Source organism: Littorina saxatilis, linkage group LG3 (genome assembly GCF_037325665.1).
Source record: "Littorina saxatilis isolate snail1 linkage group LG3, US_GU_Lsax_2.0, whole genome shotgun sequence".
NCBI lineage: Eukaryota > Metazoa > Mollusca > Gastropoda > Littorinimorpha > Littorinidae > Littorina > Littorina saxatilis.
The window spans coordinates 13,036,153-13,061,648 of record NC_090247.1 but is presented as its reverse complement, the minus strand read 5'-3'; the positions used below and the strand labels follow the sequence as shown (position 1 = coordinate 13,061,648).

General features: G+C 41.8%; 1 protein-coding gene across 1 annotated transcript in view; it reads left to right on the top strand.

Moving 5' to 3' along the window:
• The window catches only part of LOC138961656 (syntaxin-binding protein 5-like), a 96,744-nt gene that overhangs the window by 46,650 nt on the left and 24,598 nt on the right, over positions 1-25,496 (top strand). Inside the window, exons 13-22 of the mRNA XM_070333327.1 lie at positions 2,475-2,542; positions 3,049-3,089; positions 5,121-5,320; positions 6,859-7,011; positions 8,297-8,445; positions 9,128-9,216; positions 9,692-9,801; positions 14,557-15,613; positions 23,760-23,879; positions 25,091-25,216. Coding sequence (XP_070189428.1) covers positions 2,475-2,542; positions 3,049-3,089; positions 5,121-5,320; positions 6,859-7,011; positions 8,297-8,445; positions 9,128-9,216; positions 9,692-9,801; positions 14,557-15,613; positions 23,760-23,879; positions 25,091-25,216 — 2,113 coding nt within the window. The remainder of the gene's footprint in view (positions 1-2,474; positions 2,543-3,048; positions 3,090-5,120; positions 5,321-6,858; positions 7,012-8,296; positions 8,446-9,127; positions 9,217-9,691; positions 9,802-14,556; positions 15,614-23,759; positions 23,880-25,090; positions 25,217-25,496) is intronic.

The window sequence follows — 25,496 nt, the reverse complement described above, 5'->3', positions numbered from 1 at the left end:
CAAACCTGTCTGTAACGACCATCCAAGGGACCGACTAAATAGGGTGGTAAAAGGTGACACAGTCAAACCTGTCTGTAACGACCAGCCAAGGGACCGACTAAATAGGGTGGTAAAAGGTGATACAGTCAAACCTGTCTCTTACGACCAGCCAAGGGACCGACTAAATAGGGTGGTAAAAGGTGATACAGTCAAAAATGTCTGTAACAACCATCCAAGGGACCGACTAAATAGGGTGGTAAAAGGTGACACAGTCAAACCTGTCTGTAATGACCATCCAAGGGACCGACTAAATAGGGTGGTAAAAGGTGACACAGTCAAACCTGTCTGTAATGACCATCCAAGGGACCGACTAAATAGGGTGGTAAAAGGTGATACAGTCAAACCTGTCTCTTACGACCAGCCAAGGGACCGACTAAATAGGGTGGTAAAAGGTGATACAGTCAAACCTGTCTGTAACAACCATCCAAGGGACCGACTAAATAGGGTGGTAAAAGGTGATACAGTCAAACCTGTCTGTAACAACCATCCAAGGGACCGACTAAATAGGGTCATAAAAGGTGATACAGTCAAACCTGTCTGTAACAACCATCCAAGGGACCGACTAAATAGGGTGGTAAAAGGTGACACAGTCAAACCTGTCTGTAACGACCATCCAAGGGACCGACTAAATAGGGTGGTAAAAGGTGATACAGTCAAACCTGTCTGTAACGACCATCCAAGGGACCGACTAAATAGGGTGGTAAAAGGTGACACAGTCAAACCTGTCTATAACGACCATCCAAGGGACCGACTAAATAGGGTGGTAAAAGGTGATACAGTCAAACCTGTCTGTAACGACCAGCCAAGGGACCGACTAAATAGGGTGGTAAAAGGTGATACAGTCAAACCTGTCTGTAACGACCATCCAAGGGACCGACTAAATAGGGTGGTAAAAGGTGATACAGTCAAACCTGTCTGTAACGACCATCAAAGGGACCGACTAAATAGGGTGGTAAAAGGTGACACAGTCAAACCTGTCTGTAACGACCATCCAAGGGACCGACTAAATAGGGTGGTAAAAGGTGACACAGTCAAACCTGTCTGTAACGACCATCCAAGGGACCGACTAAATAGGGTGGTAAAAGGTGATACAGTCGAGCCTGTCTATAACGACCATCCAAGGGACCGACTAAATAGGGTGGTAAAAGGTGATACAGTCAAACCTGTCTATAACGACCCTCCAAGGGACCGACTAAATAGGGTGGTAAAAGGTGATACAGTCAAACCTGTCTATAACGACCCTCCAAGGGACCGACTAAATAGGGTGGTAAAAGGTGATACAGTCAAACCTGTTTGTAACGACCCTCCAAGGGACCGACTAAATAGGGTGGTAAAAGGTGATACAGTCAAACCTGTTTGTAACGACCCTCCAAGGGACCGACTAAATAGGGTGGTAAAAGGTGATACAGTCAAACCTGTCTATAACGACCCTCCAAGGGACCGACTAAATAGGGTGGTAAAAGGTGATACAGTCAAACCTGTTTGTAACGACCCTCCAAGGGACCGACTAAATAGGGTCGTAAAAGACAGGTGGTCTCTGACTCTTTGGAAAGGTGAATTTTGTGGGGGAAAAATCGTTGGAGATCTTTTGGGGTCGTCAAAATGGGCAGGTGTTCGTCATCAAGAGGTGGGCGCAACGGCAAGTTTGGCTGTGATGATAAAATGTAGTGTATTGCGCAGACCACAGAATATTTCTGTTCTCTCTGTGCTGTACTATTTTAGACTACGAATAGGTAATAATGATGATATGTAGTGATTGAACACTTATATTGCGTAGACCACAGAATGTTTCTGTGCTCTCTGTGCTGTACTATTTTAGACTACGAATAGGTAATAATGATGATATGTTGTGATTGAACACTTATATTGGTCTGTGCTCTCTGTGCTGTACTATTTTAGACTACGAATAGGTAATAATGATGATATGTTGTGATTGAACACTTATATTGCGTAGACCACAGAATGTTTCTGTGCTCTCTGTGCTGTACTATTTTAGACTACGAATAGGTAATAATGATGATATGTTGTGATTGAACACTTATATTGCGTAGACCACAGAATGTTTCTGTGCTCTCTGTGCTGTACTATTTTAGACTACGAATAACAAAACACAGAAGAGCTAGACCTAGTGCATGAGAGGGAGGGGCTCCCAAAGTGAGGCAGTGGTACCGTTGCCCTGCAGATGCTGTTGAAATTTAGCATGTATGTAAAAGGGGTATTTTGGGTCTCTCCTTGAAATAAAAGGTACATTAACCAGGTAAAGGGGGGGGGGGGGGCTTTCAGAACACAAACACACACACGTATGCACTCACACACAGGTGCGCGCACCCTAATGCAAACTCTCACAACCCATACAAACCCAACACAGTTACTTCTGAAGTTCATCTGTGCTCTGCCCAAGTTTTCTTTGAGGTTTCTGTCACCTGTCTTTTCAGGCTTGGCCAATCAACGGTGGCAACTGGGGAACAACAACAGTCAGCTACCCTGAGATTATGATAACTGGGTGAGTTAAGCTGCAGCTTAAGGACTGGTCAGTGTCTAACACTATATAGCAAAAACCATGCATATATTAACGTTTTCAGTTGCGAGAATGGGATTGGTACCTGATTTGAGAGAGAGAGAGTGTGTGTGTGCGTGCGTGCGTGCGTGCGTGTGTGTGTGTGTGTGTGTGTGTGTGTGTGTGTGTGTGCATGCATGCGTGCGTGCGTGCGTGCGTGCGTGCGCGTCTGCCCTGGGCTGTTCTTTCCTCCTCTGTCCAGCTGCTGCCCTGCCTCTTTCTCTTGTGTGTGTTCAAGAGTATCCTAGAAACTCACTGGGGTACCTAGGTTGGTAGGTAGATCTTTATACTGTTTGTGACACGAAATTCAAAAGGATCAGCTCGAACAGAATGGATGAGAAGAAACATGTTGTGAACATGATTTTGCTGCAGGACACAACAGCACATAAAATGTATGGCTGTAACCAGATCAGCATGCAGCCTCAATGCATTTGTGTGTGTTTGTGTTTCAGTCATGCAGACGGCTCACTCAAATTCTGGGATGCATCATCAGGTGATTTTCAATTTTCTAGCACAATGTATACTATCACGTGAAAATAATCAACGTATAAACTGCCATCTGTGGTTCATACGTTGAAGCCATCATTTGTCAAATTTGTTTATGTATCAGTACATAAATTACTGAAGATATCTTTTTGAATTTGTTATATTTTTGCTTTGTTTTACATTTTTCTGACAGCTATATTTTTGTCCGCTACGTTTCAGATTTCAAATAGATTGTCATGCACATATTCTGAATATACAGTGGAACACCCCTTTTAACCCTTAGGCTGGTTGTCGCGACATATGTCGCGCTACTTTACGTATACTGTCACCTGGTTGTCACGACATATGTCGCGCTACTGGCTCAGTCTGTTTTGTCGGTTCCGATTACCTCCCATGGATGCGAAAACCTATATGACCGTTTTTCTTTATTTTTCTCTCTGTTAGTTCACCAGTGGCTATGTAACATGTGTTACAGAATTGCACCGGTGTAAGGGGTTAGTTCACCAGTGGCTATGTAACATGTGTTACAGAATTGCACCGGTGTAAGGGTTAGTTCACCAGTGGCTATGTAACATGTGTTACAGAATTGCACCAGTGTAAGGGGTTAGTTCACCAGTGGCTATGTAACATGTGTTACAGAATTGCACCAGTGTAAGGGGTTAGTTCACCAGTGGCTATGTAACATGTGTTACAGAATTGCACCGGTGTAAGGGGTTAGTTCACCAGTGGCTATGTAACATGTGTTACAGAATTGCACCAGTGTAAGGGTTAGTTCACCAGTGGCTATGTAACATGTGTTACAGAATTGCACCGGTGTAAGGGGTTAAGACCCCGGATTTAAGACTCCCTCCTTTTTATGACCCTGTTGTCCTACCTCTCTTTTAAAAATTCTTCCTTTTCAAGACCTGATAATTTGAGTGGTCTAATAAAGAAGGCTCCACTGTACTCCAGCTACCTCACATAGCATTCACTTCTTCGTTTGTATTTTTTTTCAATTTTTTTTTACAAATTTAAAACAGTTTCTCCTTCTTTTTATATTTAGTCAAGTTTTGACTAAATATTTTAACATCGAGGGGGAATCGAAACGAGGGTATGGTGTATGTGCGTGTGTCTGTGTGTGTGTCTGTGTGTCTGTGTGTGTGTGTAGAGCGATTCAGACTAAACTACTGGACCGATCTTTATGAAATTTGACATGAGAGTTCCTGGGTATGAAATCCCCGAACGTTTTTTTCATTTTTTTGATAAATGTCTTTAATGACGTCATATCCGGCTTTTCGTGAAAGTTGAGGCGGCACTGTCACGCCCTCATTTTTCAACCAAATTGGTTGAAATTTTGGTCAAGTAATCTTCGACGAAGCCCGGGGTTCGGTATTGCATTTCAGCTTGGTGGCTTAAAAATTAATTTATGACTTTGGTCATTAAAAATCGGAAAATTGTAAAAAAAAATAAAAATTTATAAAACGATCCAAATTTACGTTTATCTTATTCTCCATCATTTGCTGATTCCAAAAACATATAAATATGTTATATTCGGATTAAAAACAAGCTCTAAAAATTAAATATATAAAAATTATTATCAAAATTTTTTTTTCGAAATCAATTTAAAAACACTTTCATCTTATTCCTTGTCGGTTCCTGATTCCAAAAACATATAGATATGATATGTTTGGATTAAAAACACGCTCAGAAAGTTAAAACAAAGAGAGGTACAGAAAAGCGTGCTATCCTTCTTAGCGCAACTACTACCCCGCTCTTCTTGTCAATTTCACTGCCTTTGCCATGAGCGGTGGACTGACGATGCTACGAGTATACGGTCTTGCTGAAAAAGGGCAGCTACTTGACTAAATATTGTATTTTCGCCTTACGCGACTTGTTTCAGTTTCTCTTCAAATTCAGTACAAATTAGAAAACAGTGTCACCTTCTTTTTCAGTTTCTCTTCAAATTCTGTACAAATTAAAAACGGTTTCACCTCTTCTTTATCAGTTTATTGTCAAATTTTGTACAAATTAAAAACTGTTTCACCTCTTTTTTTTCCAGTTTCTCTTCAAATTCTGTACAAAATAAAAACTGCCAAAATCTTTGAGAAGCCGAAGCGGTCAGTAGACAGCCAGGACGATGACCCGTTTGCCATCCAGATGATCTTCCTGTGCCCCGAGTCTCGCATGCTGCTGGTGGGCGGAGCCTCCCACGTCATTCTCTTCCGCTTTAACAAACAGGAGGTCAACCTGGAAGTCGCGGTAAAGTTTTGTGTTATTTCTCTGTGTGTTGTGTGTGTGTGTTGTGTGTGGGTGTGTGTGTGTGTGTGTGTGTGTGTGTGTGTGTGTGCGTGTGTGTGTGTGTGTGTGTGTGTGTGGATGCTGCAGGTGGGTGGAGCTTTGCCCGTCATACGCTTCCGCTTCCACAAACAGGAGGTCAACCTGGAAGTCGCGGTAAGCTTTTGTGTGTTTGTGTGTGTTTATATGCTTGTGTGTGTGTGGGTGTGTGTGTGCTGTTAAATTTGTTCTGCAGCCTTCATGTATGAGTGTGCCTATACATTAGTACCCATGCATTTTTGTAATTTTGGGTTTTGATGCAAGTCCTCATGTTTATGTGAACTTCTGTTTGTTAGAAAACAAACGGGCTCTCTCCCCTTAAGGTGTATGTGTGTGTGGGTGTGGGACTGGGTGTGTGTCAGTGTGTGTGTGTTGAAAGCTTGAATCGTTTTGTAAACCTCCTATGAGAGGAAATGGGACTAAAATCTTGCCGAATCATATCTCTCTGCCTCTCTCTCTCTCAGTGAAACTTGTCCAGTGCTTTCCGCTCCAATGAAGACTTTTGATGTTTCTTGCCGAATCATATCTCTCTGCCTCTCTCTCTCTCTCAGTGAAACTTGTCCAGTGCTTTCCGCTCCAATGAAGACTTTTGATGTTTCTTGCCGAATCATATCTCTCTGCCTCTCTCTCTCTCTCAGTGAAACTTGTCCAGTGCTTTCCGCTCCAATGAAGACTTTTGATGTTTCTTGCCGAATCATATCTCTCTGCCTCTCTCACTCTCTCAGTGAAACTTGTCCAGTGCTTTCCGCTCCAATGAAGACTTTTGATGTTTCTTGCCGAATCATATCTCTCTCTCTCTCTCTCTCTCAGTGAAACTTGTCCAGTGCTTTCCGCTCCAATGAAGACTTTTGATGTTTCTTGCCGAATCATATCTCTCTGCCTCTCTCTCTCTCAGTGAAACTTGTCCTGTGCTTTCCGCTCCAATGAAGACTTTTGATGTTTCTTGCCGAATCATATCTCTCTGCCTCTCTCTCTCTCAGTGAAACTTGTCCAGTGCTCTCTGCTCCAATGAAGACTTTTGATGTTTCTTGCCGAATCATATCTCTCTGCCTCTCTCTCTCTCTCAGTGAAACTTGTCCAGTGCTTTCCGCTCCAATGAAGACTTTTGATGTTTCTTGCCGAATCATATCTCTCTGCCTCTCTCTCTCTCTCAGTGAAACTTGTCCAGTGCTTTCCGCTCCAATGAAGACTTTTGATGTTTCTTGCCGAATCATATCTCTCTGCCTCTCTCTCTCTCTCAGTGAAACTTGTCCAGTGCTTTCCGCTCCAATGAAGACTTTTGATGTTTCTTGCCGAATCATATCTCTCTGCCTCTCTCTCTCTCTCAGTGAAACTTGTCCAGTGCTTTCCGCTCCAATGAAGACTTTTGATGTTTCTTGCCGAATCATATCTCTCTGCCTCTCTCTCAGTGAAACTTGTCCAGTGCTTTCCGCTCCAATGAAGACTTTTGATGTTTCTTGCAGAGTTTGGAGTTCTCCATAGTGTACGAGATCTTCGATGAGCTGGACTCACCTGAGTTTGAGTACCCTACGCTACCCAAGCCCAGCCTAGGGGTGGCCACCCAGCACAGCAGCAGTATGGGATCCTACTCTTCCAACACCTCAGATAACAACAAGGTATGTCTCACGCTTTCCTTCTTTGTCGCCACTAATGCAAACGTGTGCAAGATTGTATGTTACACGCTTTCGGAGCATGACAAGAAAGGAATCAAAATCGCAATCCTCCCTCCAAAAGCTTACAAATGCACACATGGCTTTTATTTCTCCTTCTGTTACTCGTTTTTTCCCTTCACAAATTCTTCAACACTGAGAATACTGCAAACGGCATTCCAGACGACAGTACTGTTTCTATACGAGAGTTTAGTTGCCATTACCATTGCCTGGCGGCTTCGTTAGACAATCAACGTAATCTTGTGTGGAAGAAAATGTCAGTCACACGACCAAACCTGTTAAGCAGGTAACGTACAGTGGGGGGCCCGATAGCTCAGCTGGTAGAGCCCTTCACTTGTGATCCTTGAGTCGTGGGGACAAATCCAGGCTGGGATGGACACGGGTCAACTTTATGTGCAGACTTGGTGATGGCATCCATGTTCCACCCTTGTTCACCACAGTGGCATGTAAAAGACCTCGGTCATTCTGACATAAATACAGGTGGCTGATTACATCAAAACAGGCAAACACCTTGGTAGTGTGGCTCTGTTGTTGCTAGCTTATTGACCACATTCGCAGCAATGGGATAACAAAGTAGTGAATTTGAAAGGAAATAGAAAAAATGAATTTGTTGGCCTCTTCCGTGTGAGCAGTGGTTACTTCCCTTTGTTTCTCAGATCTTAAAATAGCGCTCTGCCTCATTTGTTTAAGATTCTCAATGTACAATAAAGATTGTCTCTATGTCTCTGTGTCTGTCTGACTCTGACTCTCTCTCTCTCTCTCTCTCTCTCTCTCTCTCTCTCTCTCTCTCTCTCTCTCTCTCTCTCTCTCTCTCTCTCTCTCTCTCTCTTTCTCTCTCTCTCTCTCTCTCTCTCTCTCTCTCTCTCTTTCTCTCTCTCTCTGTCTCTCTCTCTTTCTCTCTCTCTGTCTCTGTCTCTCTCTCTCTCTCTCTCTCTCTCTCTCTCTCTCTCTCTCTCTCTCTCTCTCTCTCTCTCTCTCTTTCTCTCTCTCTCTCTCTTATGTCTTATAACTCATTAGGTTTTGCCTAAAACCTTTATCCTTTTATAATAAAGTTCTGAGTCTCTCTCTCTCTCTCTCTCTCTCTCTCTCTCTCTCTCTCTCTCTCTCTCTCTCTCTCTCTCTCTCTCTCTCTCTCTCTCTCTCTCTCTCCATCCCCCCATCCCTCCCTTCCTCTGTCTTCCTCAGAAAAAAAACCTCTCAATGTAAATGTATACTTTCCTATGTTGAACAGACGGAACAGATGACAGCGGTAAAGGTTCGGCCAGGTGCCAGGAAGTGGGCGGCAGGCTACCAGGCCGACCTGGTCTGCATCTTGTGCTATGTGGAAGGCGAGCCACCAGGGAGCGTCACGGTCATGTCACTCAACTCTTCTTACGGCCTGTATGTGTGTGTGTGTGTGTGGGTGTGTGTGTGTGTGTGTGTGTGTGTGTGTGTGTGTGAGGCATGGGAATTGTCTGCCGAAAGGCAAATTTCCGCCATTTTTTTTTCCGCCGAAAAAGCAAAAGGGTTTGCCTTTTTGACTTTTTTCAATTCCCATGCCTGGTGTGTCTGTGGGTGGGTGTGTGGTTTGTGTGTGTGTGTGTGGGCGATTGTGTGTGAGTGTGCATCTTGTGCTATGTGGAGGGCGAGCCTCCGGGAAGCGTCACTGTCATGTCACTCAACTTTGCTTGGGGGGGGGGGGGGGGGGGGGGGGGTGTTTGTGTCTGTGGGTGGGTGTGTGGTTTGTGTGTGTGAGTGTGCATCTTGTGCTATGTGGAGGGCGAGCCTCTTGGAAGCGTCACTGACATGTCACTCAACTCTCTTTTTGGTCTGTATTTGTGTGTGTTTGTATGGGGGGTAGGGGAGGGGAGGAGGAGGTTATGGGGTATGTGGTTGTGCATTTTATGTGTATGTATGTGTGTGCATGTGTTAATTGTGACTGAGTGTGTTTTATTCATAAATGTATGATGTAAAGTGTGGAGAGATTGGATCTCTGTGGTTCGCGCTATGTAAACTATTATTATTATGATTATGATTATGATGATGATTGTTATTATTATTATTATTATAATGCCTGTTCCAGAATGGCCTTTGGCAACGAGTCTGGCCTTGCTATCGTTGACTTTATACAGAAAACCTGCCTCTTGAATCTCGGTACTCCTGATTTGTACGGTGAGTATGGCTTGACCTAAGTGACTCTGATGTTTTCTTTGGTGTATTTGTAAAGCCTTATATTAATTTGACAAAGTTAATTTCGCAAAGTCTACCTCGCAAAGCTTTGGCACTGAATTTTTGGTAAAAAGACTTTGCAAAGTCTTTGCTAGGAAGGCCTTACCTTTTCGTGATAATTTAATTTTTTAGATTTTTTAATGTCTTATAACTCATTGTTTCCCAGGTACGGATATATCCGTACCCACTCATATGGCTCTATCTGACCAGGTACGGATATATCCCCTCAGACTGTTAGCTTCAGTCGCTTCCTGTAACGTCCATCTAACGCCTGCATTCCAGCGTGTTGATACACAGTTACTACAATTCTGAGTGACCTGCTGCAGCACAGCTGGTCTCGGCTAAAAAAAAACTTGGTCAACATAGGTGGGGTAGAAAGTGTTAAGGACAAATATCATTGTACGCTTTTGACTTTCAGGGTCCATGGATCCGTACCAACGGGCGCCTCGGTCCCCTCGCAGCAAAAAGTCCCAATCTGACGGCCAAACCCTCGGGTCAGAAGAAGGAAAGTCCCCTACGACAGATCAGGTATGTGACAATTTAATTCTTTCACACTTTATATATCTGCAATTACTGATCAAGTATGTTTTTGTTTGTCGTAGCTTACTTTCATAACTTTCATAACTGAGGAAAATGTTGAGTTACACTGTAGAAGTTGAAATGTGTGAGGGACTATGTGATTGTGCCTTACTATGGTTGCTAATTCAGTGTGGGATTCTGAAATGCAGTGGAGAGTTAGGGGGTTTGTTATAAATCTGCTGTTGGTTTCTGTCTTGTCGGCAACAGAAACTTTTCTGTAAGAAAATGTAATATAGATTTGTTATGAGAAACAAAACAATGGTTGAGTTGTAAATACTGGAACATCAGTAAGGAAATGCTAGACTTGCTGAGCTTAGCAAATGTTGATAGTTGTTATAGGAATATTATCTTCAGTTTTTTTTCTTCTGGGAGAGGAGTCTGAATCTGTCAAAAAAAGACATCAAGGGTAGATGGTGTGTTTGTTTTTCTTGTTTAAATCTGTCCAAAAACATTCAATACTGATTTGGTTTAGGTTTGAAACTGATGATTATGTCATTTTAGAAGTACAGCAGTCCCTGCAATGTACGGCCCCTGGCATGAGTGGCCACCTGACATTTACGGACAGATTTGCTCATTACGATAATTGCACACTCTTTAGCAGCCACCTGCAAAATGTGGATGCGGATATCAATTTTCGGTACAAACTGCAGGTCATATTTGCAATGGGCGGACAAACGATCATTAAATTTCACTGTCAGTCACGGCATGGAATTAATTGCAGACACGGTTTGCTGCTACAGCAGTCCCTGCAATAGCTGGCTACGGGATGAGCAGATACCAGTCATGTACGGGGCGGGGATATAGCTCAGTTGGTAGCGCGCTGGATTTGTATTCAGTTGGCCGCTGTCAGCGCGAGTTCGATCCCAGGTTCGGCGGAAATTTATTTCACAGAGTCAACTTTGTGTGCAGACTCTCTTCGGTGTCCGAACCACCCCCCGTGTATACTACATTGGGTGTGCACGTTAAAGATCCCACGATTGACAAAAGGGTCTTTCCTGGCAAAATTGCTTAGGCACAGTTAATAATTGTCTACCATACCCGTGTGACTTGGAATAAGGCCGTGAAAGGTAAATATGCGCCGACATGGCTGCAATCTACTGGCCGTATAAAATTTCATCTCACACGGCATCACTGCAGAGCGCCTAGAACTGTACCCACGGAATATGCGCGATATAAGCCTCATTGATTGATTGATGTACGACCACATTTACCTGGCACGAAATAGGTTTCATCTCTAATGACCCTCTGGTGATCAACCACCTGCCAAATTCAGACCAAATATGCGACCACACTTAGCCGGCCACCTGCAATGCACGGACAGATTTGCCATGGCCAAAGGGTGTCCGTTCTTGAGAGGGACTGCTGTATGTTGCCTCAATTGGCCTTCTTACCTTGATAGGTTTTGGTTAACTGTCCTTAACATTTGTATTATATGAGTGTGAATTTGCAGCTGTGTGCAGTGAAGATGGCACCAACTACTACTTTTTTCTTTCCATAGAAAACATTGTGATGCATTCTCTTTGAAATTCTCTGTAGCTGCTTAACGTGATGTTTTATTTATAAGTTTCTTTCTTGTAGAGTTATAGTAAAACAAATTTTGTGTCCGTTCAGTTGGTGTATTTTTAGCTTTTCTTGTGGTTAATGACTCATGGGTTTTTCTTGAACATGAGACATTTTTCAGCATGGGGATTTTGAATTTAGTGAAGAGGTTTAACAGTAGATTCCTTGAGGGTGAAAGATATAAAGGCCTTTTGAGATAGGTTGATTTGTAGGAATTAAGTCTCTGTACAAACTTCAAGGGGCAAAATTGGAATGTCTGGGAATTTTGTTTTGTTTTGTTATTGTTTTTTTCAAATAGGGGACAGTGTAGAACTCTTATTTGCTGGAAACTTTAAATAATGAAATAGTTTTCTACACATGCATCGGCAGTTATTATTCATCGAGAAAACAGTTGTAAAGAGTTATCCTCAAAGGGACTAACAGGAAAGGTCTTTAGACTAATTGAAGAGTTCCATAGTAGCCCTTGAGGGGTTCATTTCTATGTTCACAAAAAGTATAAACGGTCGATAGTCATTGAGGGGTTCATTTCAATGTTCACAAAAAGTGATAAACGGTCGATAGCCCTTGAGGGGTTCATTTCAATGTTCACAAAAAGTGATAAACGGTCGATAGCCATTGGCGGGTGCTTTTCTATGTTCACAAAAAAGTGATAAACGGTCGATAGCCCTTGAGGGGTGCAGTTCTATGTTCACAAAAAATGTGATAAACAGTCGATAGCCATTGACGGGTGCTTTTCTATGTTCACAAAAAGTGATAAACGGTCGATAGCCCTTGAGGGGTGCAGTTCTATGTTCACAAAAAGTGATAAACGGTCGATAGCCATTGAGGGGTTCATTTCTATGTTCACAAAAAGTGATAAACGGTCGATAGCCATTGAGGGGTGCAGTTCTATGTTCACAAAAAGTGATAAACGGTCGATAGCCATTGAGGGGTGCAGTTCTATGTTCACAAAAAGTGATAAACGGTCAATAGCCCTTGAGGGATTTATTTCAATGTTCACAAAAAGTGATAAACAGTCGATAGCCATTGACAGGTGCTTTTCTATGTTCACAAAAAGTGATAAACGGTCGATAGCCATTGAGGGGTGCAGTTCTATGTTCACAAAAAAGGAATAAACAGTCGATAGCCCTTGAGGGGTTCATTTCAATGTTCACAAAAAGTGATAAACAGTCGATAGCCATTGAGGGGTTCATTTCAATGTTTACAAAAAGTGATAAACAGTTGATAGCCATTGACGGGTGCTTTTCTATGTTCACAAAAAGTGATAAACGGTCGATAGCCATTGAGGGGTGCAGTTCCATGTTCACAAAAAAGTGATAAACAGTCGATAGCCATTGACGGGTGCTTTTCTATGTTCACAAAAAGTGATAAACAGTCGATAGCCATTGAGGGGTTCATTTCAATGTTTACAAAAAGTGATAAACAGTTGATAGCCATTGACGGGTGCTTTTCTATGTTCACAAAAAGTGATAAACGGTCGATAGCCATTGAGGGGTGCAGTTCCATGTTCACAAAAAAGTGATAAACAGTCGATAGCCAATGAGGGGTGCAGTTCTGTGTTCACACAAAGGGATAAACAGTAGATAGCCATTGAGGGGTGCAGTTCTATGTTCACAAAAAGGAATAAACAGTCGATAGCCATTGAGGGGTGCAGTTCTATGTTCACAAAAAGGAGTAAACAGTCGAAAGCCATTGAGGGGTGCAGTTCTATGTTCACAAAAAGTGATAAGTCGATAACTGTTGAGGGTTGTTTTTCTATGTTCACAAAAAGTGATAAACAGTCGATAGCCATTGAGGGGTGCCGTTCTATGTTCACAAAAAGTGATGGTCTGAGTGTGCTTGTTTTCACTGTCAGTTGTGTGGACGCTAGGACATCTGTCCTACATTAATCATGCTGTAAACCGTACTCCTTAACAGAGCACATGCATGGCAGTCTTTGTTCTTCTCAAATGTAATGACCAGAGTTATGATTGCTCTCTTGAAGCATTTGTATACTCTGTCAGAGAAGAGAATTTTTGCGATGTTTGAAATCTGATGCTGGTGTTTTTGTGGGGGTGGTTATGTTTGGTGTAAAGTTGACATTTTGTGTGCATATTAACAGCATGATCAATGTAGACATGTAGTTTGCAGTCATTTTTGTTCTGTGGCTATACCTCTTTAAGTTTTACATTGTGTGCTTAGTTTTTTGTCCGTTTCGGTTTTTGTAAAATGTACTATTGTGAGGGTTTTCTTCTGGTTGAACATATGGGGTTTTCTTTGTTTTTCATTTGACAAAGCCTGGGCATACAAGTTATGTTCCAGGGGGGTTGGGTGGGGTGCAAGGGGGGGGGGGGGGTTCTTTCACAAGAAGAATAAATCAGGTTAATCTTATAGCTTAAAAGATGGCATTGGAACAGAATACCTTAAAGATGGCATTGGAACAGAATACATTAAAGATGGCATTGGAACAGAATACATTAAAGATGGTAGCCTTTGATTCTTCCCTCTTACCACCCCCACTCTCAAGAAAGAATGAGGGATGATTTCTAAAAAAAAGTTTTTATTTTTATTTTTTATTTTTTTATCCAAAGGCTGTTTCAGAGTAAGACTTATCAGTTGCCAGAGAGCTGCAGCTGGGGGAAACAACTGTAAAAACACAATTAAGAAAGGATAAATTATCTCCCCTTCCTCCACTTCATCATCTGTTTTCTCTCCTGCCCTTGATGAAAGCCCTTTGGACTCTGAGTAGTTATATTTTGAATTGTCCATTGTAACAAACACTGCCTGTGACTCAGTAAAGCCGATTTAGGTAATGGGAGACAAGGTTTGTTTGAATTGGTAGTTTAGGAATCTCCTGACAGAATTTTTTTAAATTATTTAATAACAACAAACAAACAAAATAGCATTGCACACAAAAAATTCAGACTTTGCATAAAACACATTTTCCCTGCCTGTTGAAATTTAATGCAAGAAAAATGAGTGTCCCCTGGTCTTCAATAGCCCCTTCGAGAAACAAATAAATGACAAAGCATAGAGAATCCAGTGTCTTCTGTCTTCAGTTTGTTGGTGTAACTCCATTATGCTGTCATTTTCAGTTTGACCCTTTTCCCTGTCTCTGCTTTGTGCTGATGGTGGTTTTGTGTTTTGCTTTCTGGATGTTTTCAGTTGCCCTGTGTTCAAAGTTCCGTCTCAAAGACCCCCCCTTCCCCCGTCCCTCCACCTCGACCCAAGCACAAACGTGCCAAACAGCTCTCGTCCATTGAAGAGACTAGAAAGCCCTCCACTGACAAAGACCCTGCAAGTACAAAAACTGGTTCGCTGGTGCAGGTTCCGTCTTCCGCGGAGAAGGCAGAGGAAAAGAAACAAGAGGAGCTCGAGGAGAGAAAGAAGGAGAAGGAGGAGGAGGAGGACGAAGCAGTGATCATTCCAGACAGTGTAGCGGACAGTGAAGCCGTAGTGATAGGGGATAGCAATAACAACCCGCCAGCACACAACTTGGTGGTGGTGTCCAAACCTGTAGCCTCAGAGCGCCCCCCTAGTCCTCTGCTGTTGACTGTCAGCAACAGCACTGCCGCCTCTCACAAAAGTGTCAGCACTGGTAGCGTCAACCTGGAGGGTTTACAAGTCAAGACCCCGTTGTGCAAGACTCTGTCGGAGAAAGGGCCGACGGGCGATGCCAAAACTCTCGAAGAGACGCCAGTGCTGAGGCGTTCCATCTCCGACCCGGACGTTAAAGACAGGGACCAAAACCACCGCTTAAAGTCTACCTCAGTCTTTGCCCGCATTCGCAAAAGATCTGGTCACCGCAAGCAGAAGGAGAAGAGTGACGGGAGTGAAGCACCCATACAAGGGGAGGCCACCGACTCTGCTGGAGTTGAAACTGCGGAAGAAGCTAGCGCTTTAGATGACGCTCCGGAAGAGTTTCAGAAAGCCATGGCGGAAGCTATGCAAATTGAACACTCGAGAAGTAGTGAAGTCGCAGAAGGCCCCGCTCCGAACAGCAAGAGCTTTTTCCGGCGCGTAAGCGTGAAAATGAAAGCTCCTTTCTCTGGGAAGTCCAAGTTAGAAATTGATGAACACCCCGAGGTGAAGATGGCCAGAGAGCGAGCGAAAAGCATGAAAGAGAAGAAACTGGAAGTGCTTGATCTGACGGAAGACACCCATAAGAAACCCTGCGTGCGCAAAGTGAGCGTCATAGAGATGTGCAACGCGCGGCGAGCTGGTAGGTATGGCTTCTCGGCTAAAAACGCATGTTGCACCGCCTTGACAGAGCCCAGACTTACACACGCCTTGTTGACTCATCTCTCACAGTTTATGTGACGTGTTTAAAGCCTTGCCCCCGTTAACCCTAGACGTGTGTATACATTTCCCTTGCTTCTTGCTTTGCCTGGTTTGGTTTTTGTCTCAGTGTTTTGGATTGTTGGAAGCACTAATATTCACTTTAGTCTGTTGCACAGGTGTGGATTTATCACTTGTTTTTTCACTCTAACACTCGTTTCTCTCTCTAACACTGACATGTTATTTGGATGCTTGTTAGATCTGAATTATTTCAGTTACGCATGATGACTACTGCTTAAATGAGGAGCGTAGAAGGGCAGAATAGCTTACTGGCTTTGATTTTAGAATATCATTTTTTTGGTAGGTTTCTTATTTTATATGTTAGCTCTTGTCTTGTTTATTTTCTTATTTTTTCTTTACAGTTCTAATACACATTTATTATCCATTTTTTTTGTAGGATTTTTTTTGTCCTATCATTTTCCTTGAGTTTGCCTTTTTGCGCTGAAAAGAAGGCAAAATGGTTGAGGGATAAGAACCAAATTTCTTTTCCCAATTCAGAAATTTGGGAAACATTATTTCATCTGCTGTCAGCTGCGTTTTACACTGGACTTAAATAACAGCCAGGTGTAAGTTAGTCTGCTGTTCTGACGCTGAAAGTGTGATGTTAACACACGCTTTTTTCTGCCGTTCATTCTGTATTTTAACTTACTTCTGTCTCTTGCAGGGTGAGTGCCTTCAACACACTAAAAATTTTCAGTCTGATCAGCGTGAGATTTTTCCCTCTAAATATCGATGCCATTGCTTGCTAACGAACAACGTCACTTCTCTGGTCAGGCAAATGTTAAACCGCGGTTTTCTTTTCCAGAACGGAGTCACTTTTTTGCCTTTTCTGTGCGTTGTTAGGCTCAGCTGTAGGGGATAGCGTACAATTTTATTTGTAACAGAAAGAAAAGCCCTGTCATAAATAAATAAAAATAAATAAAAACTGTTGAGCTCCTCCTGTGCATGACACAATTCCTAAGCTGCGCAGAATTACATGTGACGCTCACTGCTTTTCAACTGTGTCTTTCTGGCATGCGGCTGCGAATTAAAGATATTATGACCACGCAAGCATGTGAAGCATTTTGACTGCACCTGTAATGCTGCTCAGCAGTTCTGCTTTTAAAAGGAAAAGAAAGAACATTTTTGAAGGCAGAGTGTGTGAAAGTACTCCAAGGGTTTATGTTAACTGTGGTGATTCTTGTTGCTGTGCTTTGAAACAATGTTGCACTTGACTAGAAAAGATGACGATGTTCGCAACGAGCACCCAATGGCATCAAACTTTTATTTCATTTATCTTTTTAAATTTTTGTTGAAGTAGTGAGTACTGTAGCAGTGGTGTGGCATTATCTTGTGTGTGGGTGACAGCGTAGTCATACATACCCTTCCCTGTTGTTGAATGTTTGTTTCATTCGTCTGTTTTCATTTCTGTCTGTAGAATTTTTATTTTTTTGGGGGGGGCTAGAAAGTTTTTCAGCATGGGACTTTATCTGCGCTTTTGTGTACACGACCCGTATGGCGATTGTTTCAGTTATGTTTGACTTTTTCTTTCAGTTGCAGCAGCGCAAACACTTGTGTGTGCATCACTTGGGAGTTTTCACACCTAGATTTTCATTCGTTAACATTTTGTTTTGACATACCTTTTTTTTTAAAACTTTTTATTTCTGATTTTTTTTTCTCAATCATAAGTTTTTTGGCATTTTCATTTTTTCTGTCTGTTTTTCTTTCCACTTGCGTGGTTCTGTTGTCTAGATAAACGGACTGTGTTTGAGTCCAAGCCCAACAAACGCGTTGAGTCCCTCAGGCCTCAGGCCAAAGAAAAACCCTGAGCTGAAACGGACAAAGTCGCAAGGTACCTCGCGAAAAATGTACAAGATTCAGAGTCTCACTTCCATGGAGGACTGGAGTGGTGGAGGTGCAGGATTTTTTTAAATATTCGTCCGTCCAATCGGTGTTGATCCTTTATTTTCAGAACAGTTTTTGTTTGTGAAATTCGTGGTGTGAGAGAGTGGTTGAGCACTGTGATTCCAACCTTCCATGAGTAATTCTGTGGTTTAAATTTACCAGTGTTTCAAAATTAAAATGGATTAAGAGATAAATATTAAATATTAAACTGATTACTTTTGACTGAGTCTCTTTTTCATATGGATATGTTGCTCATAAAATTAATTGGTAAAGAGGGAGATCTTTGAACACTGATACTATGAAAAAAAATTAAGGTGCAGCTTTTGGTTTAATTTAATTTCCTTTGTTGGATCAATAAAATGTTATGAGTTATGAGTTATGGTTACAAATTAACAGTCTTGACTTCTTCAGCAGTGACATCAGAAAGGCTGTTGGGTGGCATTTGATAGGCACATGAGTTTGGGCAGTTAAATGTTTCTCCAAAAAGAGTTTTCTTATGTAATGTACGCTCTCACTAATCATTAATACAGTGCCTCAACCTCTCTCTGTGTTTCCATAATCGAATTTGCGTACTGGATATATTTATTTTTCTCTGGAAGTGGCGTACCATCATTGTGAAACTCTAGGTGGCGTTGTATAAACTATCTGTGGCAACTGGCCAGAGACCAAGGGCTCTGGTTAATCGTTGTATGGGTGTCATCGTTATGTCACCATGATGTTGTATAGCAACATGTTGTGTGCATTCTATTGCTCCCTACTTTTTTTTTAAGGTCAGAGTGTGTGTGTGTGTCTGTCTGTGTGTGTCCGCCTGTCCGTCCGTCCGTCCAATTGTTTGGAGAGTATCCATGACACATGGACGGGTTACAGGGCATAAGCGCATCTGTAGACTGGCTGTATTTCAAGAAGAAAGAAAGACAGAAGGTGGGGTTGTAGATTTGTCAGAAGATGATCAAATTCTGCGCATGTAGATGTTGTTTTTGCGAAATGTGATGTGATGTTGCATATATAGAAGAATCTGGTCATCAAGAGAGGATGGTTATTGAGCCTAGGAACGCTGAAGAAGAAGAAGCGTATTGAGCTGGGCAGGGAAAGGGGAGTAAGCAAGGAAGGGGGGGGGGGGGGAGGGGGGGTAGGGGGGGGGGGGGAATGTGAGTGTGTAATGGGGAGATCAGCAGAATGCACATGACATCGCTAATTGCTGGGCTGTTTCTCAAAGACTGTCGGAGACCTGTATCCGTTGGATGTCAAGAGTGTTTGTTTTTTTCATTCTTTCCAATTCCATCTGTTTTTTCTTTTAAATATTTTTTTTTAATTTCCTGCACCTTCGCCACACACTGAGTGTTCTTTTGACACAGCTATGAAAGTGCTAAATATTTCAATGTTAGCATGATCTGCTTTGTGCGTTCACACTGATCATTGTTGGCTGGTTATGCTGTTTATAGAACTGTGTGTTAGTTGTACCATTGGCGTTGGTTTTATCGTCTCATGTCGACCGTTCATCATCCACTCTTTTTATTTCTTTTCTTTTCTTGTCACTTTCCTGGCTTGGTTTTTGTTTTGCGCATTTATCATTACAGTGTTTCAAATTGCTTTTTTGATCTGTAAATGTTTCATTTTTGACTCACATGCGAAGCAAAAGTGAGTCTATGTACTCACCCGAGTCGTCCGGCCGGCCGGCCGGCCGGCCGGCCGGCCGGAAAACTTTAACGTTGGATATTTCTTGGACACTATTCAGTCTATCAGTACCAAATTTGGCAAGATGGTGTATGATGACAAGGCCCCAAAAAACATACATAGCATCTTGAACTTGCTTCAAGGTCAAGGTCGCAGGGGCCATAAATGTTGTCTAAAAAACAGCTATTTTTCACATTTTTCACATTTTCTCTGAAGTTTTTGAGATTGAATACCTCACCTATATATGATATATAGGGCAAAGTAAGCCCCATCTTTTGATACCAGTTTGGTTTACCTTGCTTCAAGGTCAAGGTCACAGGAGCTCTTCAAAGTTGGATTGTATACATATTTTGAAGTGACCTTGACCCTGAACTATGGAAGATAACTGTTTCAAACTTAAAAATTATGTGGGGCACATGTTATGCTTTCATCATGAGACACATTTGGTCACATATGATCAAGGTCAAGGTCACTTTGACCCTTATGAAATGTGACCAAAATAAGGTAGTGAACCACTAAAAGTGACCATATCTCATGGTAGAAAGAGCCAATAAGCACCATTGTACTTCCTATGTCTTGAATTAACAGCTTTGTGTTGCATGACCTTGACCTTGGGTCAAGGTCACATGTATTTTGGTAGGAAAAATGTGTAAAGCAGTTCTTAGTGTATGATGTCATTGCTAGGTTTAGGTCAAGCATGTGAGTCGTATGGGCTTTGCCCTTCTTGTTTGTTTTGTTCATAGCCTTGATTGTATTTGAACTAGATAACAATATTGTTATCTTGTCCTGTTTCCTCTCAACTGCAGTCCCTTGTTCCATTTCTGTATTTGAACTGTTCTACCATTTGTTTGCTTAATTTCAATATTTCTTTTAATATTTCTTCCCATTACATACTGGTGCTTCAGTTTGGTTGCTACTGCCCCGGTATGCGATGTGTGCTTGTTGTGATTTATTATTTCTTCTTTCAGTTTGTCACTTTCATTTTTGGTGGCTGGACTGATTTAATATTTTCCTTTTTGTTCTTTAGGTGTAGAGACAGTGTGGCTTCATCCATTTCCTTTTGTTTTCCTTGATTACATCTTGAAATCTGTTTCTTTTTATCAAATGATTTTAATTTTGTTTCCCATCGACAGGCTTGCTGTTTGTTTTTGCTCAGTGGCTATTTTCTGCTATTTTTGTTAGTTGTGTTAGGGTTGTTTAGTGTTTAGACAGAGTACGTCAATGTATTTACATGAAGTTGTAAACAGTTACCAGTAGTCCACACATTTGTTTTTGAGTCAGTGACTTGCAGTCAGCAAAGTTTGAAAAACTGTAGGGATTTTCTGAACTTTTGAATTGATATTAAAGTACTTAGTTGTTCAGTTCAAATGTAGGAGAAAAGTACAGGCCTTATGATTTCTTTAATTTTGAAACATGATTAAATGAATGCTTCTGGCATTGAAAATCAAGCGATTTCTTGTGAGTGAATGGCGTTAGGAAGTGGCAAATCATGTGGCAGTTATTTTAAGTGTTGAAAAATGCAAGCAGAAAAGAACAAGCGCTGCATCGATGTGAAGCTTCAGTAGATGTGGCGTTCATCCAATTCAATAGAAGTTGTAGTAGTCGTATCGCTTAAAGAAGTTGCGATTGGCTCCTGTGTTTGAACAAGGCCCAGTTTGTGCATGCATGCGGTATAGTCTTGTACATGTATTGTTATTTAGTGTGTGGTGTTAGTGGGAATTAATTGAAACTGCACAATATGGGTAATTCCGACAGGACTGACATAATTATGATGTAAGAGGCCTGATTTATGAAGAAAGATGCGCCATGCCAGTCTGCCTGATGATAATTTTCTAACTTAAAATATATTTTAACTTCACATTTACTTGGAGTCAGCCACAGGGTCGGATTGGTTAGAATCACAAACATGCGATTCTCTCAATTTCAACCAGTCTGACCGGGTGGTTGGTTCTCACACAGATGGGTTGCACCTAGCTTCGGCTGTGCACCAGTATTACAGCTGAACAGTAGAAATAAAATTAATTAATTGCCTTTAGAGAGAAAGAAGGGTCACAATGCAGCTCCTATCGATGTTTTGCTACCCTGGATGACGTCCCCTGATGTGTGAGACTGTTTCATGGGTGGGATTCTTCCGGTATATGCCGGAAATCCGGATTCGAAAAGTCTGTGGTGACGTTTGTTTTGGTTGTTAATTATACAAATCCTTCAGCGTCTGGGGGCCCCTAAAACCCCCCCTTAACATTCTTCAGGATTCATGACATTTGTCAGTCCCACCCATGCTGTTTGTCTCCGATTCCTCCTACCCAAGTAAACCGGCACGGTTGGCCTAGTGGTAAGGCGTCCGCCCCGTGATCGGGAGGTCGTGGGTTCGAACCCCGGCCGGGTCATACCTAAGACTTTAAAATTGGCAATCTAGTGGCTGCTCCGCCTGGCGTCTGGCATTATGGGGTTAGTGCTAGGACTGGTTGGTCCGGTGTCAGAATAATGTGACTGGGTGAGACATGAAGCCTGTGCTGCGACTTCTGTCTTGTGTGTGGCGCACGTTATATGTCAAAGCAGCACCGCCCTGATATGGCCCTTCGTGGTCGGCTGGGCGTTAAGCAAACAAACAAACAAATCCTACCCAAGTCTCATGCACATGCCCGATATCATGCATGAGGGACTGGGTGGCCGAGTGGTAACGCACTTGCGCTCGGAAGCGAGAGGTTGCGAGTTTGACCCTGGGTCAGGGCGTTAGCAATTTTCTCCCCCCTTTCCTAACCTAGGTGGTGGGTTCAAGTGCTAGTCTTTCGGATGAGACGAAAAACCGAGGTCCCTTCGTGTACACTACATTGGGGTGTGCACGTTAAAGATCCCACGATTGACAAAAGGGTCTTTCCTGGCAAAATTGTATAGGCATAGATAAAAAAATGTCCACCAAAATACCCGTGTGACTTGGAATAATAGGCCGTGAAAAGTAGGATATGCGCCGAAATGGCTGCGATCTGCTGGTCGATGTGAATGCGTGATGTATTGTGTAAAAAATTCCATCTCACTTGGAATGAATAGATCCCTGCGCCTTTAGTCCGAGTCTGGAGATACGCACGCGATATAAGACTTCATATAATAATATCAACGCCAGAGCTGTTCAGCACGCAGTGGGAGACTCGGGTAGGTCCGGTGGGAGGCGCATACACACACAAGGGGACAGTATCCAGGGTAGCAAAGGATGGAGAGCTGCATTATGTCCCCTCTTTCTTTCTGAAGTCAATTTAAGTCAGTTTTATCACTTAACTGTTCAGATTTAACTGTCCCAGTTAAAAAATATTGGAGGAACTGACAAAACCACCGCTTGATGATACAACCTGCAGCTCATTGTCACACGGGGAGGTTATTACACCTGTAGATGTCGATCATTGAGTGTCTACAGCTTAGATTGCATGAACTGATTCTCATGCATATTGTCTATAACAGTTGCTTGTAAACAGATATCACTTTGTTGTTTGTTCGTGTGTTTGTGAGAATTATTAATCGTTGATGCAGTTTAAGTGTTGTACATTGTCACATATGGCACTCACTGTTCACAACAGAATGCGCCGGCTTTTTGTGCCGCTTTATGAGGTAGTGTTTTGACTGATACTTACGTTGTCACGAAGTCTACGTGATACTTTAGTTTGTTTAGAATGATCGTTAAATTTGTAAAAGTATTAATGATCCTTAAAAAGTTAGTTCAGACTGTCTGAAGGAGCTGTTGATTACATTATGATCGTTTGCAAACTTATAACTGTTCCACGGAGACGTATTCAGGAGTTACCCATAATACCCTTTGGAAAATTAACCTTATATGTCATGTTTTGTTATTCAATTCAGTTTAATTTCTATGGATGCTTTCAACTTGTGGCAGTCTTGTGTGAACTTTTAGCACTTAAGATTCAAACTCCTTACACTAATTAAAGTACAAAGAATATCAAGTTTAATGTTGAATCCATGATCTATAATTGAGTTCATTGGTACCTGACTTTTGTAAACCTTTACTGTCTTCTCCTTTGAAGCCTTTATATATATACACTCGGCTTTTCTCACTTTGATCGTTAACAATTCGTTTATGCAGATGGCCGCTAGCTTTGATTTTATCGAACATTTTGCTGTTCAATGATTAGTTCTTGATAAGTTTAAAAGCTATATTTGCTGACTAAGGATTATACTTTTAATAGAGATGTGGTTACGTTTTAATTGACCAGTTAACCTGAGAGTTCTACATCATACCAGCAGAATGTTATTTTGACAAGCCAAGTTGGTTCTTATGGTACTTGCAGTAAATGAAAACAGTTCTGAAGTAGCAGTCACTTTTCCTATTCTGAACTTGTTTTTGAGGATTTAATTGTTTTGTTGATCTAATGTTTTGTTGATCTAATATTTTGTTGGATGCTATGAACTTTAAAAAAAAGTATTATGTGGTTAATAATTAACCTAACCTACTTCACGTGCAACAGACCGGAACGACGGGTCTTCATTTTCACGGTCACGGAGTTCCAGCATCTCGAGTCTAGACAACGTGACCAAAGAGGCTATTCAGTGTCTTGTCTTTGCTGACTCCTACACCAGAAAAACAGGTATGTGGCGTGGTGCAGTGGTATTGACATAGCTGTCTGTCTTTTCATGCTTCAAGTATTTTTTTTTTTTTTGTTGTGCTTATATAGCGCTTTGAACTTCGGATAAGGCGCTATATAAATAAAGAGAATTAAAATTATAATTACTGGTCTCATATGAGTATTAAGCATCAGACAGTTTTGTGGTTTTTAAAAAATACAAATTGCCATAATGAATTATTAAAATGTATTATGAAATGTGGCACAACTAAGTGTGTTTTGCACTGGCTTTGGAATTGTAGGTTTGTTGCTTGGTTGGATGAACACCAGAGCAATCATGTTAGGCGCACATTGAGGCTGATGTTGAGTAAAAAGAACTTTTATTACTTAAAGGCACAGTGCAGCTCACAGCCTTCGTTTTGCGTTTTTGTTGCAGCTGAGTGCATTTACAGTTCAAAAATCCTCCTATGGTAGTAAAACAAACCCAAAACTACCCAACGACGACATCTGTGAAGCTCGACAGTTTCTTGTTCACGCGAGTGCATAAATTAACCTAGTTATTACGTGGTGTTTGGTCGGAGTTCGATTCAACTGAGTGATTCCGGCCTCCATTTTGTTTTACACAAACTCATGATGACGTCTGACATAGTTTGCTAGTGACGTGTCTTTTTGTGCATGATGTGGTGATCTACCTGATCTAAATTTAGATCCAAAAATAGGTAAAGACCAGCCGGGTCCGAGTACGAAATTAATTCGTAAAAAAATCGCAGTTCTTGACTCTTTGGGTGCAAGTCAATGAAACTTGGTAATTTTTCTAACGGATAGCTGCCTGAGGTATGACTAAAAAGCCCCAGGGGCCCCGTGCACCTGGATTTGACAAGTTCAGTATCTTTAAACACTGGGAATTGTAAGAAAGGTCAGTCATAAAATGGATATGTTTCAGCCATTTTTAAGAATGCATCTCATGATCATTATGGCATTTTTATGCTCTTATTTAAAGGGAAGGAACAGTTAAATCAAACCTTTTCAGTGAAATACTAATGTGACAGTTGCAAAGTGTTAAAGTATACACACAACGTAATCAGTGAAATACACATGTGTAAAATTGCGTAGTGTTAAATTAGACATAGAACCTAATCAGTGAAATAACTAATGTGACAATTGTGTAGTGTTAAATTCCACACCTAATGTAGTCAGTGAAACTAGTAATGTGACAATTGTTTGATGCTTTCTAGACAACCTGACGTGCCCATGTCTGTGGGTTGGCACCAGCCTGGGGTCGGTGATTGTCATCAACCTCAACCTCCCTGGCCTCAACGGTGACCAGCGAGCGCAACAGCCGGTGATTGTGTCCCCTAGCGGTGAGTAGCTAATCTTCTTCATTTTCTGTCAGCCTTGTGCTGCACTGGTACCAGTACGGTATCTTGCGAAAGAGAGTCATGCCACAATCTTGCAAATTATTTTGTTGTTGTTTTCTAAATGTTTACACTGTAATGTGGCGAGTTAAACAGGACAATAGTGAAGGGGAGCCGTATAATAAGCATTTGGTTTTCTTGTTTTATCAGTTACTGTTAATTTGATTAGAATTGCGCCTTGATTAGAAAGGCGTCTTATTAACCAAATCTTTTTCTTATTTTTAAA